This window comes from Microtus oregoni, unplaced genomic scaffold (genome assembly GCF_018167655.1).
Source record: "Microtus oregoni isolate MIOR12 unplaced genomic scaffold, Mior012 000060F_ref0000265, whole genome shotgun sequence".
In the NCBI taxonomy this organism is placed as follows: Eukaryota; Metazoa; Chordata; class Mammalia; order Rodentia; family Cricetidae; genus Microtus; species Microtus oregoni.
Genome location: NW_024543870.1, coordinates 10,147,148 through 10,167,776, shown reverse-complemented (window position 1 = coordinate 10,167,776; position 20,629 = coordinate 10,147,148). Strand labels below are relative to the sequence as shown.

The window sequence follows — 20,629 nt, the reverse complement described above, 5'->3', positions numbered from 1 at the left end:
AGGCTCCCTGTTAGAAAACTAAGATGAAGGAGTGCTAGAAACAGGGTAAGTCTGCAGTTTGCCCAAAAGGGACAAGGAATAACAGATTCTCTCAGTCACCAAGTCCTACTTCTGGGGTGTGACTTGTTTCCATAAATAACAAGGTGATTTAAAGGGTGAGAACAGACACTAATAAATCCTGAAACCAAAACCTGTCATTTCCAAAAAAAAAGAAAAAAGAAACTGTGTCTTAAAGTTCAGCAGTCAAAACGCCTAGGCTGGGACACAGCACAGCCCATAGCCAGCAAGCAGCGTGGCCTCCGAGCCTCAGCACCATTACCTATAAAATGGGAGTGGGAATGGAGCTCTCTATAGATTTGTGGAGTTGACAGGAGCAACAGAAAGAAAACACTTAGACAGTGCCTAGAACACAGGAATCACGTTTCAGGGTTAGTTATTATTATCAGACGTGTCCAAATAAGCGCTTTCTTCCATTTTAATTACTGAATTATAGGCATAGCCTAAACATTCAACACCCATTCGGTGTTGCGTGCCCCTCAGTTTTGCATTTACTTACCCAAATAACTGTCATCAAAAATTGCTTGTGCAGCCCGCGTTGCTAACTGATTATTGTATTTGATGCTGTAGACATTGGGGTCATATTTAGATATGATTTCTGCCAGTTGATCCGAGATGAGCTGACCTGGGGGTGGGGGAGCAGACACAAGTTTGTGAAACAGCCTTCTCAGGGGACTTGGCAGTACAAACCATGCACGGTCTTTGTGTGAACAAAAGTCCTGCTGGACCTGATTACTTCTGGTGTTTTATTTCATTCTGATGTTGTGGGTTAGAGTCCCACTGTATAGCACAGGCTGGCCTCAAGCTCTCAATTCTGTCCCAGTGTCTGTGTGATGGGCTTATTAATGTTCGCCACCAATCCTGACAAGGCATTACTTTTTCTGATTATTAGTCTAAAATAACCATAAAACACGCTTGCACATGTGTGCGTGCGCATGCGCGTGCGCACACACACACACACACACACACACACCCGTCTAAAATATTCTCTGTGAATTGAGTCTTTAGTTGTATATTGCAGGCCACCACGACATCACTATATCACAGAAGATGCGTCTTAAATAAATCAGTGGGATGGTGGGAACGACAAAATCTCGACTCTTCCACGGTTTCCCAGGAATGCCCATCGATCTCCCCTCGCTCCACTGAAGGGCAGCAGGCATGTACCGTAAGAAGAAAAATAAACCCAGGTTTGTTGGCTCTGTTTCAGTATCCCCACCCCAGGGTTGGGTGTGGAAGCCCACAGCCCTGCTAAGTTCTCCCTCAGGAAACTGCACACCCATCTTATAAAGAGAAACCATCACACTGTTACGTCTAATGAGAGAGCAATCAATATCCCCTGTTTCCTCATCTGCACTTTAAACGCTGAGTTAGTTTGACAGCACTAACACTCAACTAAAACCTTCCTAAATTCTGCTCCCAGTCGCTGCATGACTCACAGAGACCCACGCTTTCGCATCTCAGCTAGCACACCTCACAGACAGGCATGTGTGTTGGATGCCTGGGTTTTCTGGACTCTTCAATTTTTCATTTATTCTTTTTTTTCAGATATATTTATAATGTATTCAGTGTTCTGGCTACATGTATGTCTGCAGGCCAGCTCTAAACTATAAGATAAAATATAAGCAACTTACAATAAAAAAACATTTAAAATTATTTTATATGTTTGCTTTAAATTTACCTTTAAAACTGTTGTTTTCTATCTGGAACATATGCACATTCAATATATACCATAGAAAGCACATTTTTTTCTAAAAATATTGCATAACAGATAATTTGTACACTTAAGTTATATTTTATATGTCTTTCTTTAATATAATTCAAGATGCTTCATGGGCAAGTGAGTAGCCAAGTATTCAGTTGAAAAATAAGAACCTACCTTGCCAATAAAAGCTACCAGGACCACCAAGAAGTACTCTGTCAGCCTAGATCAAATCACAGAACAGAGGGGGATGCTTAAAACAATGAGCCTAGACACAGAATTCAGGATACTGAACATTAGGATATCTACATATTTTAAATTAACATATTATAATTAAATAACATGCTGTTAACTCAGCTACCTCAGTTTCAGTAGTATGCATTTACTTTTCCAAGAAATTAAGAACTTAATTATCATTATCAGGGGTGCTAAAGAAACCTAATATCCTCATTTAACATGGCCACGTTTTTCCAGGAGATCTTGTACACTGTGGAGGACATCCTGGTGGAAAGAGCTCAAACTAAGGAAAAAGTGGTTTCTTTACTTAGCATGTTAGGTTTATGACCACTTGAGATACGTTTTCTAGCGATTACTGAGAAATGTCCTGCCAAAGGAAAGCCATTTCAGAATCTCAAAAGATGTGTGGCTTCCAAGGGGAGATTTTGGGGAAACAGCAGCATTTTTTAAACCCGTGACAAAGCTCTAATTCAAGGTATTTTGTGTTTGTGCACGGTGTCTTGAAATCTTTTTCTTGCTAGAGGGAAGGCATTTTCCCCTCCCAGATGTACATATAACTGTCCACTCATTTCTATCGCTGCTGTGGTTGCTTCGGGTGTAGCTTTGTTACTTTGCAGCAGGGTCTCCTTGCATAATCAGAGTAGCCCTGAGTTTGCCATCCTTCTGCCTCCGCCTCCTGAGCGCTGGGCCTACGGTTTGCAGTATGTGCCACTTCTCGGGCCCAGGACCCTCTACTGACTCAATCTACTTTTGCAGCTTCTCCCAAGAGGGGTTGGTATCATCAACTCGATATTCAAAACGTTCAGATAGCTGACAGAAAGATGGCAAAATGAGCAAAAAAAATCATAAAAAGCATATTTTTAATGCATGTATATATATATAAAGTTTGTCTTTAAAAATGCTGATGAAATTTTTATTGGAATAGATTGAAAACTGTGGAGTGTTAAGAGCATCTTAGTTTAGTTAAAAATAGATCCTACTCACGAGACCTTCTACCACCACTGAATTTCCTAACTTCACTTGGCACCAACAAAATACAGATGGCAAACAGATACAGTTCTCAGTGTTTATGTAATTAAACTAATTTTATAACTTCCTATTGATAGCTTTTGTGAAAAACCAATTTCAGTTGAAAAGGAAGTTGCAATATTCTATTAAGTTCCCATAAGTAGAAATTTTAAGTGTGTGTGTATGTGTTTGTTAACGCATATATGTGGGTGTTGCGTATCTGTGTGTGTGTGAGTGCATGGGCATTTGTGTGTCAATGTGTGTCTGGTGTGTGGTTTGTGTGTGTATATGTGTGTCAATGTGTGTGTGGTGTATGTGTATGAGTGTGAACATGTGTTGTGTGTGTAGTTTGTGTGTGCATGTGTGTCATTGTGTGTGTAGTGTGTGTATATGTGTGTCAATGTGTGTGTAGTATGTGTGTGAACATGTGTTTTGTGTGTGTGGTGTGTGTAGTTTGTGTGTATATGTGTGTCAATGTGTGTGTAGTGTGTGGTTTGTGTGTGTAGTGTGTGTCAATGTGTGTGTGGTGTGATGAGTGTGAACATGTGTTTTGTGTGTGTGGTGTGTGTGTAGTTTGTGTGTGTATATGTGTGTCAATGTGTGTGTGTAGTATGTAGTATGTGTGTGCATAAGTGTGTGAGTGTGTGTTTAGTGTGTGTGTCCCCATGTGTGTGTGAGTGAGTGTGTTTTGAACATAATGTAAGTAAGGGAGGTGTACATATGGAGATCAGAGGACAAATTGGTAGAATCAGTTCATGTGGAAAGCAGGCATTGAACTCAAGTTATCAACCAGGCTTGGATAGCAAGTGCCCTGAGACAATCTGGCCTGCCCTGGAAACTTTAATGCCATCATAGTTACCGGTCATTTACTAAACGGAGTTTCTATTTTCGTCCTTTCTCACTGGGCAGTCTTACCAGTTCAAACAAGCCATGTTTATGAAGGAAGAATGTAAGAAGTCGAAGAATAGCAAAATGAACAGATGGCTTCAGAACTATTTTCATTAAAACATGGTAATTGTAAAGAAGCTGAAGTAAGGACCGTGTATTTTTAAATCCAGTTGAGTCAGTAAAGAAGATCTGAATCTGTCTTAAATGAGAACTTACTTTAGTAAAATCAATGCTGAATCCTCCTTGACAAAATCCCTGTCCATCAGCATCAATATTTTCTAAAATAAAAAGATTGGAAATATACACAAACCCCAAAACAAGCAAATAACACAAAACAAAGCATAAAATAAACAAATCTGCTATTGTTGAACCCATGGTTTCTTTAAGCAACTCACTCAGGCCCCTGGCCACTGTCAGACAAGCTCACAGGCTCCTCAACACAATTCTCCATCATCTCAGACACAGAAACAGAGACATTGAAGTGTGGACGGTGTAGGCCACTCGCCAAGGACCAGGAAGATCAGCTAAGATTGTGTTTTTTGACAGAATTCCACTATGTAGTTCAGACTGGCCTCAAAGTCAGGATCCTCCATTCTCTGGCTTTCAAGTGCTAGGATTAAGGCAGGTGTCCCCACCGCTGGATTCGAACACAACTCACAGGAAGATTATAGCTTGTCACAGTGCGTCAAACATTGTGAGTATGTAAAATAAATACACAACTTAAAGTCTCACGAAATATTATGATATGCAATGTACTCTATAATGCCCACTATTCAATCATATCTTGTGTTTAGGAAAGATACCAATAGTGACCTGTTACACAGTAAACACCATTGAGTGCCATCCACAAACTTAAGCCTTCTTTCTTCCTATTACCTTACAGTTGCTATGTCTTTGCTAAGTTTAGCAAAAGCTACAAAAGACCCATACAGTCCTAACATATTTCCTATGCATGCATTTTATGGATGATGACAAAAATAAAAAGCTAATCTGGGTGGTGGTGGTGCTTGAGTTTAACCCCAGCATTCGGAAGGCAGAGACAGGAGGATCTCTGTGAGTTTGAGGTTAGCCTGGTCTACATAGAGTTCCAAGGTAGCCAAGGCTACATAGAGAGACCCTGTCTCAAAAACAAACAAACAGACCAACAAAAAAGTATAAATAACATGGTGTAGAATTTCAGAAAATTAAAATTGGAAATCCAAAGTTAATGTTCTACAAAGAGTAAAATATTCAACTATTCTTGCTATAGCCATAGGAGCTAATTAAGTTCATTTAAACATGACTCTCACGGTATTTTCCAACCACAGCAGTTAATAATTTACTTTTCTGTAATTACTTCTTTTTTTTTAAATGTCTCAGGAAAAGTGACCAATTCTGAACTAAGTAATTAACCAATTAACTTACGCTAACTTTAATCATGAGCAACACTACACCCAGAATAGAGATCAACTTCCAAGAATTCTGTATGTGTGTGCGCGCGTGTGCATGAGCGCGTGTGTGCATGTGTAAGATAATCTCTTCAAATCTTTTGAACCCATTTTTTAAAATCTGGGAACTGCCCCAAGATTACACAATGAAATATTTTTGTTTTAAGAAAATGGCCACAAGAGTGTAACACGATTCCAATGTAAATTTTTCTAACCAAGAGGGACCAGGAAACTGTGGCTGGGGTTTCCAGTGTCTGGTGAATCACATCGAACAATTGTTCTTCGCCCTCAAGTCCATCCGAGCTACATCTGGAGAGCAGTCGGGCTAGCTGTGAAGACATGCCTTTTCCACTCCTCCTGTGAAACTATCTGCTTCGTGGTTCCCTGGGACATCCAGCTGAAATACACAGCTTCCTTAAAATTCCCATAACCAGTGCATACAAAGCTGGGTGTGTCTGACAGTTTAAACTTTCTGCTGAGTGCAACGGAGTTCAGTGGAGGGCTCAGTCTTTATCCCCACAGTTCTCCTGCGTGTCAAGCTTGGAAGAGGACAACTACTGGGGATTGGACAGTATGGTCGACTAGTGTGTACTAGGCACGTACTGGAAGCTACCTACTCACAGCACATTTTCAAGTTTGACAACCACCTCAGGAGGGATGTGATTATCAGTCACTGTTTGTACAGAGGAAAGACTAACACTTTGGGAAATTAAGTTCACCTGACAATGGTCAACCAGCGAACTACGACTGTGTTCCTGATGAATACTGGGCTGGGCTACCCCTCCCAGCAGCTAGACCATCATTATCTGGATAAGGAAAAAGTGGGAGAAAAAGACTAGAAACCTTAGCTGAGAAAATGTTACATCCAAATATGGTTATCAAAATTAGAGATCAGGAACAGAGGCTCATGGTGGGAACAGAAGTCTTCACACCATGTGACTTGGGCAGCTTTTCAACAGATGGACATCTGCCTCCTACTTCAGGCCAACTATGGTCATGGATAGTGTCATTGAAAACCAGAAGTAACCACAGGCAATAAAGAATTAACTGGGAAACAAGCAGGGAAGCTCTTTATCCAGGCTGTACACAGAGGTCATAATAAAAAACAAAACCAACCAACCAAACAAAAACCAATGAATCAGTGACCAACCCCTCCCCCCTCCCCAAAAAAAGCCAGAAACAAATACCAGTAAACACATACATAAACCACCACAGCCAAGACAAGTGAAGACACAAAAAGGTCAACACGTGGCCTAGAAAAACTGGAATCATCTTGTTCTGGACCGTGTAGTTTACTGAAGCATGAGTGAAACATGAAATATCAAATGGTACCTCTAAAATGCTTGGCCAGGATCGGCGGTCTACCAGTCAAGAAGCCAGGGCTGGTCATGGCTAAGGGAATTACCCAGTGCTACAGGGCTTCAGCGAATGGGAGGCTATGACCCAGTGTCGTAGGCTCTCCTCCTCTTGAGGGTCCCTGCTGGATAGGTTGGCCCCCTCCTAATTGGAGCCTTCAGGTGTCTCCCATTTCAAAGGTTTGACCAAACAGCATGTACTGTAACCTGGCTTGCTAAAGAAAGGTATTTCCTCTGCTTATATGTCTTATGATGCTTTTCTTTGAGATGTTTTAGTTAGACCGGGTTCCATAAATTTTTCTGAAAACAGCCAGACAATTAAATAATTCAGGAAGCAATGGGGCATATAGTATGTCAGCTCCAGAATGACTCAACTTTCTACATAGTGTCTGAGCAAATGGGTGTGGCTATATTTCCATAAAATAGGATTTTTAAAATTTTTGTTTTTATTTCAAAGACAGGGTCTCTCTGTGTAGCATTGAAGTCTGTCTTGGAACCCACTCTGTAGACCAGGGTGGGTTCCAACTCACAGAGATCCTCCTGCCTCTGCCTCCTGAGTACTGGGATTAAAGGCGTGTGTCACCACCACCTAATTCCATAAAATAATATTTTAAAAATCAGGTTCACAAATCATAGATTGCTATAGTTAGAATGCTAAGTATCTCAGAAAATAAAGCTTCGTCACTTCATAATTTTTATGTCTAAAGCAAATGAATGGAACATCACGAAACAGATACACAAGGACTCGGCACTAGAGTGCTCTTCAGAGGCAGCTGAAAGGGAAAGCGGAGTCTCTGGTTAATGATGCAAGAAAGGGTTCTACTAGGATAAGGCAACCTAGAGGTCTGGGGGCATAGTTCCAGGGTGAAAGTGCTTGACAACATGAGACCTGGACTGGACATCTAGCACCAAAAAGATAAAAAATAACCACCTGGGCTGAACTTCTTACTTGGCCATTCAGTAACAAAAAACTTAGGTGAGGGGAAATGCTTCACCTCTTTTGAGTCTCAGTTTCTGCTCTTCTCAAATGAGAACAAAGATCACGGGTGTGCGTGTGTGTGTGCGTGTGTGTGTGTGCACTAGTCTATAAGCGTTCCTGTGCAAGTATGTGCGTATGTGTTCTACATCAGCTTCACTGACACACAATGATTAGCCTCCTCCTCATAGCTATGGAGTTATAGTTTCAAAATGAGAGTATCTTTAAAATATAGACGTTAAAAATACAAAAGTCGTCCTTCCATTTCTATAGACCACCAAAGATGATGGCACCATGACCTAAACACCACCACAAACGTAATGAGAAAGATGGTGCCAACCACAAGGATGAAGCTCTGTCCTCATCCATGCAGAACATGCTCTCTAAACAGATACCGTTCTTTCGGTGTTTACTTTCCACTTACAATAGGTAGGATGATCAAGTGGTTAACTAATAATTCTTTAATTTAAAAAGTTGCAATTCCCTGGAGATTCAAAGAACTTAGAAGTTGGAAGACTGTGTCATTTCTCTGGCCCATCGTTATATGTCACCTAATATGGACAAGATGAATCTAGCAGGAAGAGTCATAAGTGTTGTGACTTTGATAGCTAATTCTGTCTGCTTAATTTAGTTGAGCATCTTTTTAAAAAGGTACTGGGTGGAAACACTACATGGAGTCCCCTTTATTGGCAGAGTTCTGCTGTTCATGATGTTCTGAAATTATTACTTAGGAAATTACTCTAAATAAACAATTCATAAAAAGAAATTTTGTGGCACATAGGATTTGACTACCTATGGTCATAGGTGTAGAAGTACCATCTTGCAGAATATGCCCTGCAGACCAGACAACACTGCATTTGGACAATCTCTGTTTATGTCTTTCGTGTAAAGAGGGTGTAAAGTCAGGGACAATCCCACAAAAAGTAGGTTTGCAAAGGGTCTGGGATCTCCAGTGGAAGAAAGATAGGCAGAGAAAGGAGCAACTGAAAGGATACCTGCTTGGAATCGCCTGGATATGACTTTCTTTTGGATTTCAACTAACATTAGTGAAGAGCCTGAGACTGTCGGGATAACCAACAGACATGCAGCGTTCACTGTCAATGAAAACTCCAATGGAAGTAAAGCCTGGCTATTTTAGACTTACGGCACTTGAACGCTATCCCCACCTTCCTTTGTGAACGGGCTCAGAAAGACATCTTTTGTTTACATTTTACTTTGAACATCATTATTCATCTAGGGCCGTGGTTCTCAGACTTTGTGGTCCAACAAGACTACCTTACAGAACCTGTTGAAAGTGTAGACTCCAGGCCTGACCTGTGATGCCCATTTCCCCTGGAGAAACATTCACAGGAGCATCTTTTCACGAGCTGTGGCTGAAAATAACAGACTTCCACAGTCAGACAACAATCAGCACACAAAGATGACCGCACTGAGTTCTGAGACCGTCACCATGGTTCATTCACCTTTGCGGTTTCTTTGCACGCACACAAAGATGACCGCACTGAGTACTTAGAGACCGTCACCATGGTTCATTCACCTTTGCAGTTTCTTTGCACGCACACAAAGATGACCACACTGAGTTCTTAGACCATCAGGATGGTTCATTCACCTTTGCAGTTTTTTTGCATGCACACAAAAATGACCGCACTGAGTTCTTAGAGACTGTAAGCATGGTTCATTCACCTTTGCAGTTTCTTTGCACGAGCAGAATCTTTTCCATTGCTTGGTCAACCCCACGATGTCTACATATCTTGTCATACAGACACACACACACACATACACATGCATCCCACATAAAACCTGGGCTGTGGGGCCTCTTGTGAAAAGCAGGTGCCTTTTGTCATACATACTTGACCTGCACGGAGCATACTCAACAGTCTTTGTCCCGTGCTGAAGAAAGCAGGTTCCAACAGGTTCTCGTTCTTGCTTCATCTCTGTCCTCCAGTGGTACAACGGAGCACAGGCCTGGGAATAAAGGTTTGGTCCATGATACAAGAACCCTCTCAAAATCAACGATCCACCTACCTACGCTAACTCAGAGCACAAGAGCCCCATCTAAACATTGAAAATTCACAACTGCCCTCTGCTTTATCTCAAAGGTGAATAAAGATATTAATAGAAGTATTTTTTCCCTCTAGGCGGTGGTGGAAATTCCAGCACTTGGGAGGCAGAAGCAAGTGGATCTCTGTGAATTCAAGGCCAGTCTGGTCTACAGAGCAAGTTCCATGACTGCCAGGGCTACATGGAGAAACCCCATCTTGTTTTTTAAAAAAAGGGCGGGGGGACTGGAGAGGTGGCTCAGAGGTTAAGTGAGCTGGCTATTCTTTCAGAAGACCTAGGTTCTACTCCCAGAACCCATATGATAGCTCACAACTGTCTGTAACTCCAGTTCCAGGGCATCCACCTTCACATAGACACACATGCTGACCAAACAACAATACACATAAAATAAATTAAAAAACCAAATAAATCATCTTTTAAAAATTAAAGTATTGTTTTAGATTCTCTGTCCTTCTAAAGCTTTCAGGTAAGATCAGGAATAGATTTTTCTGAAGACTATACCTGTAGTCCACACTTGTTTTTTCAGAAGTCAGCAGAGCTCTCGCTCCAAGTAAATTATTTCTAGACGTTATGCGCTGAACTTAAGGTCACAGCCTGAGTCAATTCCTGAACTACATCACATCCTCGAGCTTGCAGGAGATACCCCGCAGTGATGCAGCCAGAAATGAGAGTAATAAACAAAAAATACCCTGCTGGGCGCCGCGCTTCTTCTGCGGACTTTCCAAATAAACTTCCCAAAGGTCCAATTTCAGTATCTCACAGGAGCGGTGAAGTGATGAGTGTTTTAATGGCTTACAAAACTTCCAAAAGTTCAACAGTTTAAGTGGCCGGAAGAAAGCTCAGCTTATTTCTACTCTAACTTTTAAGAGAGACTCTGACCTTGGACTATTTCATCCCCAGTCTGTGGAACCTAAAGCAAGAGCCGTGACTTCTCTGCATGTCCCCGACTCTGCAGAGAGGACGAGCAGCGTGTTGAGCTGCGGTTTGCTCCGTGTATCTTTCCTCCTCACGCGCCCCTTCTCACACCTTCAGCTCTGCGTGCTAACACTTGATGGGTCCCCTCATATCCTACTGAAACCCCAACTCTTCAGCAGCTTTCCCCTAATACCCCAACAACACATTACAAAAAATGGTAAGTAAAAATGAAATTAAAAGTGACCACTGAACGGAAAGGGATGGCTGGATAAAAATCAACAAAGCACTCTCCAGGTAGAAGGGACATAAACACTGGGTACTGGCTGAAATGGAAAAGACTAGGTATGGTTTATGTGAAAGAAATAAACCGAAAGACAAATGTCACTGACATGTCTAAGATGGATTGAGGTAACACAGAAGGACAGCCCTTAACTTTTATGTCAACTTGACAAAGGTTAGAGTCATTTTGGAAGAAGGAACCTCAACGGAAAAAAAAAAATGCCCTCGCCAAATTAGCATGTGGGGAATCTTCTCGACGGAAGATTGATGTGGGACACAACTCAGGAGGGTGGGGCCGGCCCTGGACTGGTGATCTTGAGTACTATAAGACAGCAGGCCTAGCCAGTCATGAGGAGCAGCCCAGTAAGCAGGACCCTCCATGGCTTCTGCCTGCTTTTCAGCCCTGACTTCCTAGGATAAGGACCTGTAAAGTGGAACTGTGCGCTGAAATAAACCTCCTCGGGTTGCTTACGGTGCCCGTGTTTATCACAGCAAACCCTACTGACAACAAACCTGGCTCTAGGCAGACTTATATGCCAGGTCGATCAAATTCGGGGATAGAAAGCCACTTTACTGTTTTAATCGAGAGGGTGAAATGCTGATCCCCTTAAGTCTTGCCATGCCGAACAGGTTGTGGTGGAGGCTTGAGGAAGCTGACAGATGAGAGGAACAATCACACTGGCCTGGGTGAGCGATGGTGGTGGCTCACTGCAGCGCAGATCACAAAGATGGAGATCTATTGATAGATGAGGCCTTTTGGAGGTGGATATGTTTTGATAGGGATCACTGATAGGCAGTGGGAAGCCACACATGCCAGAGAAGTCATCCAGGAATAAGTGACCTCTGCTTGTTTGCTCATTCTCTATGGTAGAGGGTAACAAGAATCCCACTTAGATCATAATCATTCAGAGTAGACTATTAGAAAACTAAGAAGGGCAGATAGATAATTTAGGGATATGTCTTTAAGGATTTAGGGCCAACTAACAGTTGAGATATTGATTGGGAGATTAATATATACAGTGTGTATTCACAGATATGGAGCAAGAAAGGAACATCTAGGTAAACAGTTTAGTGAGGGGAAACAATGGACCCTTTAGTAGAGCTCAAAGACACCACAGTATTTAGTAACTGAAGAAGGAACATTACTGAGGCATCAAAATGTGAGCAAGATGGGGGAATAAAACATGAGCATACAGAGCCTCATAAACCAAGAGATGAAAAAGACTAAGTCTGACACGGAGGCAGGCCGTCGTCATTTCAGAACCTGGAAGGTAAAGGCTAGAAGACTGGGCGTTCAATGACAGCCCAGCTACAGAGTGAGATCATGGCTCAGGTGAGGGGGTAGCTACACAGTGTGTGGGGAGGAGAGATGGCTACAGAAGGGGCTCAGAGATGGCTGCTTTGCCAGGAGCCAGGTTAGGTCCCCAGCACCCACATGGCAGTTAACAGCTGTCTGCAACTCCAGTAACAGGGGAGCTGAGGCTTTCTTCTGCCTTCCCTTGGCACTGCACATGTGTAGTGCAGAGACATACAAGCAGGCAAAACACCCCATTCACAAAATAAAACTGTTTTAATTTTTTAAAAAAATGGTGTGCAGGAGAACGGGGATTGACTTTGTTTGATGGTGCCAAGGAGAAAGAATAAGAAAGTATCCATGCAGAAAGTAAAACAGCACAACAAACATCTCTTTCAAAACGATGTAGCTGTAAAGTTTTAATAACCTTGAAGTCTGCATGACCTTGGTTTTACCTTCTCTCCTGTGTGGCTCGGGTTCCTGGGAGGAGAATGTTGGGAATGGAGACGGTTCTGTTAAAAGGACAAAATAACTGTCTGGACAGAGAACGAGGCTGCAGCAGAACGGAAGACTAGAGGGTGGTTTGCAGTGTTTGTTTGATGGGGGTTTTTGTTATTTTGGGGTTTTGTTTTGTGTTGTTGGGGTTTTAAAAAAAAATTGAAAGCATTTGATTAGCCAAAGCATTCTCTTCTTAAATGTGATGGACAGAAATAAACTGGCGGGGATGACCATGGAGCAGAAAAAATGAACATTGAAGGCAAGGAGGGAGAAGAAGACGGTAATCTCAGCAGAGGATGAGGGACAGTACGCTCACACTGTCGGCCTTGGATCATGGCTGTTATTTCATTATACCTTGTGCCCTTGGACAGACCAACTTGAACAGATAACAAGTCCTGTGCACCACCCAAACTAGCCCCACACACGTGAGATAATTCGTAGACTTACCAGGATTTTATCCTGCTTTGACCTCACAGAGGCTCCAAACCACTGGTGGGACTTGAACTCCAGGGGGTCGTCTTTGGCAAAATCGCGATTACCTGGAAAAGAATGTTTAGAGTGTCAAAAACACAACAGACTGTTCTTAATACAAGAAACTGTATTTCTATCCCGCCAGGTTTAGAATAGTGCGTGCGTGCATGCGTGCGTGTGTGCGTGTGTGAGTGCGTGCGTGTGTGTGTTTGCATGGTGGGGGAGGGGGCATGCCGTTAGTCCCAGCAATCAGGAGGCAGAGGCAGGTGGACCTCTGTGAGTTCAAAGGATGGTATACCTTTGATTACTCAGACACTTTGACAACACTGCAGCTTAGGAATGTTAGCTAGTCATAAAAATGTGTGGGGCAGGAGAGATGGCTCAGTGCTTAAAGTCCCTGCTGCTCTTGCAGGGTCCTGGGGCTCATTTCCCAGGACCCACTTAGCAGTTCACAACCATCTGTAACTCCAGTCCCAGGACACCCTCTCCTGCTGTCCATGAACCCTGCACACACATGGTGCACATACATACATGCTGTCAAAACAGTCATACACATAGACTTGAAATTAAATCTTAAAAAAGGAAAAGAATGACTTGTAAATGTCTAAAGTTTGCTGTGAACACTATTAGTTATCATATCACAGATGTGGAGAAGTAATTTTAAACAAGGTTTTTCAGTTCAATTATTTAAATTGCTAAATAACTGTAGCAAACACTGTAATCATATGTTATGTTCCTAGGCACTCCTGCTGTAGCATAAACATATGTACGAATATCAAGTCACATGAAATTCTTAAAAGTGGCAAAGGATGGTAAAAGACATAGAAAGATGAGTGCCCCCATGATGTCACATGTATGGACACACAGACACACACAAATAAAGCTATGGTACAAAGAAATGACCTCTGCTAATATTTTTGGCTTCTATCCTAAAGAAGGCTCTCATGAACATAAGGCATATATCTTCATCTATAAAAAGGTATTTCAAGACAAATATCTAAATTTAGATACACTAAAATTATTACTATCATAGATATCTTTTTCCCTCCAAGCAACAGTGATGGAAAATCTCTGACATCATCTTTAGTATCATACAATACCCCATTCCACAGCCATATTATAGTTTAATGAATCCCGTTTCCAAAGTAGGGCTCTTTCAGTTTTATGGAACCTTCATATACCCTCAAGTCACATCTATGTGTTCTTCCACTACACACAGACATCTCAAGAAAGCAAATCACTGTGGTCTAGGACACAGGCTCACAGGTAGAGTGATAAAAACCTCTAAGAACATGGCACACTAGCAAGAATTATTCTAAGGGATAGACTTCTACCAAAGCCCCCAAGATATGCCAATCATGAGCTGTAAGTCTTCCCTTCTGCCTGTCTTCAGTCCATGGAACTAGGTAGTCTTATTTCGGTACACAGCCTTTGAAGTCAAGGCTCATCTGCCTGGAAAACTTCATTCCTTCCCCCCTGAAATTCTGATACTTCCTGAAAATCCAGCTGCTAGTCACTCATGACCTAATGCGTGAGGTCATGGATTTTTATGGAAACACATGTCTGCTACAATACAATTCTGCAAACCTATGAACACAGTTGTACAGCAGCAACAAAAGAGTACCTTCCAGATCAGCAGTTCTCAGCCTGTGAGTCACAGTCCCTTGGGTCACTTCTCAGATATTTACATTATGGTTCATAACAGTTATGGCCAGTCAGTGGTGGTGCACACCTTTAATCCCAGCACTTGGGAGGCAGAGGCAGGCAGCTCTCTGTGAATTTGAGGCCAGCTGGTCTAAAGAAAGAACGAGTTATAGAACAGGCTCCAAAGCTACAGAGAAACCCTGTCTCGAAGGAAAATAAAATATAGTTATGAGGTAACAACAAAATAATTTTATGGTTGGGGGAACACCACAACATGAGGAACTTATTAAAAGGTCACAGCATTAGGAAGGTAGAGAACCTCTGCTCTAGAACAAGAAAAAGTTGTGCACAAAGAAATGGAAGAGTAGATCATCCTCAACGTCTAAGAGTGTTGACTCTACAATTAGTGGCGGAAAAGCCAGGAACACCGTTGTCAAGGGCCTTTCTGCCATGCTGCGAATGGCCTCCCAGGGACTGTCCAAACACCCTCTGTGTTAAGTCATGTTTCTTCAGTTATTTTAGTCCTGATTGTTTGGGAAAAGGTTTTTCTTTGTAAAATGTTATTTACATTTTTTCCACAGATGGAGGAAGGTCATTGGTTAAAAAAATAAAGAAACTGCTTGGCTGGACCTCATAGGTTAGAACATAGGTGGGAGGAGTAAACAGAACAGAATGCTGGGAGGAAGAGGAAGTGAGCTCAGACTCAACAGCTCAGACCCCTCAGAGAGACGCCATGCCCCGCTCCCGGGCAGACACACGTGATGAAGCTCCGACCCAGGATAGACGTAGGCTAGAATCTTCCCGGTAAGACCGGTGCTCACAGATTGTTAGAGATGGGTTGATCGGGATATCAGTATTAGCCAGTAAGGGCTAGAGCTAAAGGGCCAAGCAGTGTTTAAATGAATACATTTTGTATGTTGGTATTTCGGGGCATAAGCTAGTCAGGCAGCCGGGGTACTGGGGACGCAGCCCCGCCGATCCTATTACTACATTCCACTTTCCAAAACTATCTTAAATACTTTTCTCAGCAAGGGTCCTGTGTTCTAATTTTGTATTCAGTAGCATGAGCTGTTGCTGTGTACTGTCAAGTAGCAAAAGCTCGTCATAGTCACTATGGTCTAACTCTCTCTTTAAAAGCAAAGTACAGACAGCTGAAGAAATGGCTCAGGGGACCCCTGAGTACAGCTCCCAGTATCCAAGCAAGGTGACTCACAGCCTGAGGATCCAACAGCCTCTGAGGATACTTGCATACAAATGGCACAGACATTCAAAAATACATATAATTAAAAACTAAATCTTTGAAAACAGTATAGAAATAAGATAAAATAAAATGGAATAGAAAATACTTCCTGCTACACTTTTAAGAGTCTCCAAGCACTAGCTATCCTGGGACACAGGTCCTTCTAGCAGACAAATCACAGACAATCTCAGTGGATTTTCTGGGAGGCACCTACGTCTTGCTCCAGAGCACTCTCCCTTGGGAACCTGGAGACTCCAGGCAGTTCTAGTCCTGACCTTGCCGACCACCTAGAAGAGCAATAGCCAAAACCCTTCCTGAGCCTGAAAGCCAAGTGTAGCATGGATATGTACTGATAGACTCGGGAAACGGCTGTGCACTGCCTCGTCCCCACAGGGCAGAGAGACCAACAAGTAATGTCCCGTAAACTGATGGGCCATCAAAGACACCTGCCTGCTGCGGAAGTTTCATGTGTATATGCAGCACCCCTCGTTTGAGAAAAGCACATGTGCCCCCGTGTAAGGACAAGCTCCTGGAGTCCTCTTCCTTTTCCATGAGGACAAGAGTCAGAGCTATTGCTCCATCTGCTGCTCGGGGATATCCCCAGCATCTCTGACAGCCCCATCTATAACAGATGCCACTGTCTGGAGTGTGTGGAAATCCTGGTGGGTCCTGGAACCTCAGAGTGAACCCATGCCATGGCCTGCGGAGGTTGATTCTTGCAACTTCCTTTTTCTCCAAGCTGGTGGCTGCAAAGGTGGGAGACCCTTTGCGGGAAGAAAGAGCTAGAGCTGGGGTTTGGGGGAAAGTGGACTAGTTTTGAGGCAGGAAGGCTGAAGAATTTGGAAGCGGTCACAAATATCATGAGGAGAGACGTGTAGGGATGAGGCCCCTGTGACCTTGTGTATGGCCTGACGCAACCCCAACTCTACTTCTGGGGACCTCTGCCCTAGCTGGTGGAGTCCTACAGGATGCCCAACTACACACAGCCCTTCTCCTAGGTGTTGGTGAAGAATCTGCGGCTGACCGAGGAAGACCAAGCCACAGCAGTCGGCTGTGACCTCCAGGGTGTCAGCGCCGAGTCCTGTAGAATGCTGTGCGGGTATGGAGCGACATCCGAGGAGTGATGAGCAAGCATGTGGCCCTGACACCAGAGAACAGTTCCTGCAGTCCCCAGACAGTACTGGAGCCAAGCTGGAGTCCAAGAGACTGGACCCCTGGTGGAGAACGGCCTTCTCCCCCTACGAGAGTACTTCAAATACTTTCCCCAGAACTCACTTCCTCTTTGCAAATGAATCATACAAGGAAAAGGGAGGCTTTCCTAGAACCACACAGGGAAACCTTCCTCCTATGGCCTTTTCCCTCTGCAGAGTTTTCTTCCATTTGCTTGCTTGCTTTTGGGTTTTTTCTGTTTGGTTCCTATGGTGTGGATGCCACTATCAAGCCCACTATGGGGATAGGAGATACCACTGTCATGCATACAATAGCCCAGAGTGCATCCTCAAAAGCATTTGTATTGCTGTTGGGACGTTCAAAATATATTATAGGAAAGAAGAAAAGAAGAAAGAAGAAGAAGGAGGAGGAGGAGGAGGAAAGGAAAGGAAAGGAAGGAAGGAAGGAAGGAAGAAAGAAAGAAAGAAAGAAAGAACACCTCTTGCCATGACTTTCATGGGCCAGTCTGTGTGAATGCTGGAACAAATGAAAACTAGAAAATGCATATTTGGTTTTATACTTGTCAACAAATAAAAAATCCATAGTTTTTTTCCATTTGAAAAATTACTTACCACGTAGTGAGAACAAACCAACACCCGTCAGAAGTTTGTTTTTGTTTTTCAAAAAGCATCAAACATCAGACGTGGTGCATTTTGATGAAAGCAGAAGTTTTAAGGCAGGCATGGTTATGTAGTCTGTAATCACGACACTCAGGACACTGAGACAGGTAATTCATGAGTTTGAAGTCAGCCTGTTGAGCCTATATAGCAAGTAGACCCTGTGGTGGTTTGGAAAAAACAAATGCCCCCACAGGGAGTGGTGCTAATGGGAGGTGTGGTCTTGCTGGAGGAAGTGCGTCCCTGTGAAGGTGGGCTCTGAGGTCTCATGGATGCTCAAGATACCGCTCAGGGTCTCAGACCACTTGCCCTTGCCTTCTGATCAAGATGCAGCCAGCAACATGTCTACCTGCACACTGCTATGAACTAAACCTCTGAAGTGGAAGCGCTCACCTCAACTAAATGTTCTCCTTTATAGGAGTTGCCATGGTTATGGTGTCTCTTTACAGCAATAGAAACCTAAGGCAACCCTATCTTAAAAAAACAACAAAACAAAACAAAAGCAAACCAGAGTAGTAGAAGTCTTAGTTTCCTTAGTGTAGGAATTCTCAATCTTCCTAATGTTGCAACCCTTTAATACAGCTCCTCATAGTGGGTTGGCCCCCATGCATAAAATTATTTTCATTGCTACTTCATAATTGTAATTTTGTTACTGTTATGAATCGTAATATGAAAAGTTTTGGAGACAGAGGTTTGTCAGTGGGGTCACAGCCCACAACTTGAGAACCACTGCCTTCAGTAAGGGATGTTTTGTTTCATGGAGAGGCACTCATTTCAAAAATAACCTTGAAGATTCTCTGAAACTAAGAATTGTTTAGAATTACTATGTTATTAAAATTTCCAGTCGCACTGCTGGAGGGAGGTGCAGAGGTTGAAAGCACTGGGTGCTCATCTGGAGGGCCCCAGGGACTCCTAGCACCCACATGCTGGCTCAGACCACCAGTACCTCCAGTTCCCAGGGATCCAACACTCTCTTCTAACCTCCACGGCTACTGTGCACACAATGCACAGACATACATGCAGACAAAACACTCCTACACATAAATAAAGACGTAAACCTTTAAAAAACAATTCAGCTGCATCACTAAACACAGCTGATATAACACACTGGCCTATCCTGACACTGAAAGTTAAGTCAATAATCATAAAAATACACACACACACAGACACACACACATACACACACACCACACACACACACACATATACATACACACACAAACACACCACATACACACACACTCACACCACACACACACCACAGACACACACACATACACACATACACTGCTTCCAGCTTCAACAGCCACGTCTAATGGCCATCTATTCAAGAAGCTTACTCCAAAGGAAGTTTGTCTTCACTAATCAGAATTTTCTTTGTAGAGCCCAAGTCTTAAAATACTAGATCCCACATCAGACAGTGGCTTCTCTGAAAGGAAGCGTGAATAGAGTGGGCGGGAGGAAGCGAGGAAAGGCCACTCTCCAAACAAACCCACAAACAGCTCATTCAGGACCTGGCCGGAGCTGGCAGGCATTCTGGAACACATGAGGGAAGTAAATATTTTGAGTCACAGCCCTGAAGTCACCGTTCTCGCTATGCTGGAACGCCCAGACTGCTGGACGGAGGAGCTACCCTTGAAAAGGAAACAGAACACAGACTAGGGATTCTGGAACTGGAAGAAATGCTTCTTGTTTGTCTGTTTGCTTGCTTGCTTGTTTTTGTCTTTTACCTCAAACACCACTTCACCTCAAGACTGCAAAGATTTCTGTCTATAATTACAAAATGTGTTAGACAATTGGCTTGTGTTATCCAAAACACTACAGAGTAGGCCTGGGTAGAGTGGCACGCCTTTAATTCCAGCACTTAGAAGGCAGAGGCAGACGAATCTCTGTGAGTTTGAGGACAGCCTGGTCTACAGAGTGAGCTCCAGGGCAGCCAGAGCTGTTACAGAGAAACCCTGCCTCAAAATAAATTAATTAAATAAATACAATCATGAGGCAAATCTCTAGAGACTTCAAAATTAAACATCCACTTTTTTCAAGCTTCCAAAATTTGTCATTTACACCTCTCCAAACCCCCATGATGACATGCTGGAGGAGAGAAGCTGTGACCAGAGCATCTGCACCTCACCAAACCCCCATGATGAGGTGCTGGAGGAGAGAAGCTGTGACCAGAGCATCTGCACCTCACCAAACCCCCATGATGAGGTGCTGGAGGAGAGAAGCGCCCCCCAGAGCACACTGTCACAGCCTCCGGGAGTGCCGACTACTAATTCCTTGGTCTCCTCTTTCCAAGGTTTCACAAGCTACTGCCAGGCATTTGGCGTTCGGTTTGCTGGAGAACTGGAATAGAATTAACATACCACTGAATTTTAAGAGGAGGATATCCTGCTCCCCCAAAGCTAAGTGTTTGTCTCTTCTTCTTGTGCCTAGAGAACATCTTTTGGAACAAGATTATACCACTCTTTTAAAAAAAAAGAGACATGCTGATTACTAAAAAGAAATAAGAGAATAAGCTTTTATTTAGAAGTTAAATGTGGTTTTAGTCATTTGGTTCCCTATCTCTACTATGGATTTTATGACTAATGAGATGATTTAGGTCTTTAAAGAATTTGCTTTTTGTTTGCTAGCATAAGTTATTAAAACAATGTCATCCCACATTAATCCCTGAATAAAACACACACTTTAAAAACCTCAAGTAGGTTTTTTTCCTCAGCTTCAACTCAGATATTACTAAAAATAAATTTAGTT

General features: G+C 42.9%; 1 protein-coding gene across 2 annotated transcripts in view; it reads right to left on the bottom strand.

Annotated features, from left to right (window-relative positions):
- The window catches only part of Itgav (integrin subunit alpha V), a 75,724-nt gene that overhangs the window by 39,145 nt on the left and 15,950 nt on the right, over positions 1-20,629 (bottom strand). For both annotated transcript variants that reach the window (XM_041639706.1, XM_041639708.1), the window contains exons 3-7: positions 13,145-13,236; positions 9,501-9,615; positions 4,109-4,170; positions 1,937-1,982; positions 557-682 (exon numbers count right to left, since the gene is read on the bottom strand). In XM_041639706.1, coding sequence (XP_041495640.1) covers positions 557-682; positions 1,937-1,982; positions 4,109-4,170; positions 9,501-9,615; positions 13,145-13,236 — 441 coding nt within the window. The remainder of the gene's footprint in view (positions 1-556; positions 683-1,936; positions 1,983-4,108; positions 4,171-9,500; positions 9,616-13,144; positions 13,237-20,629) is intronic.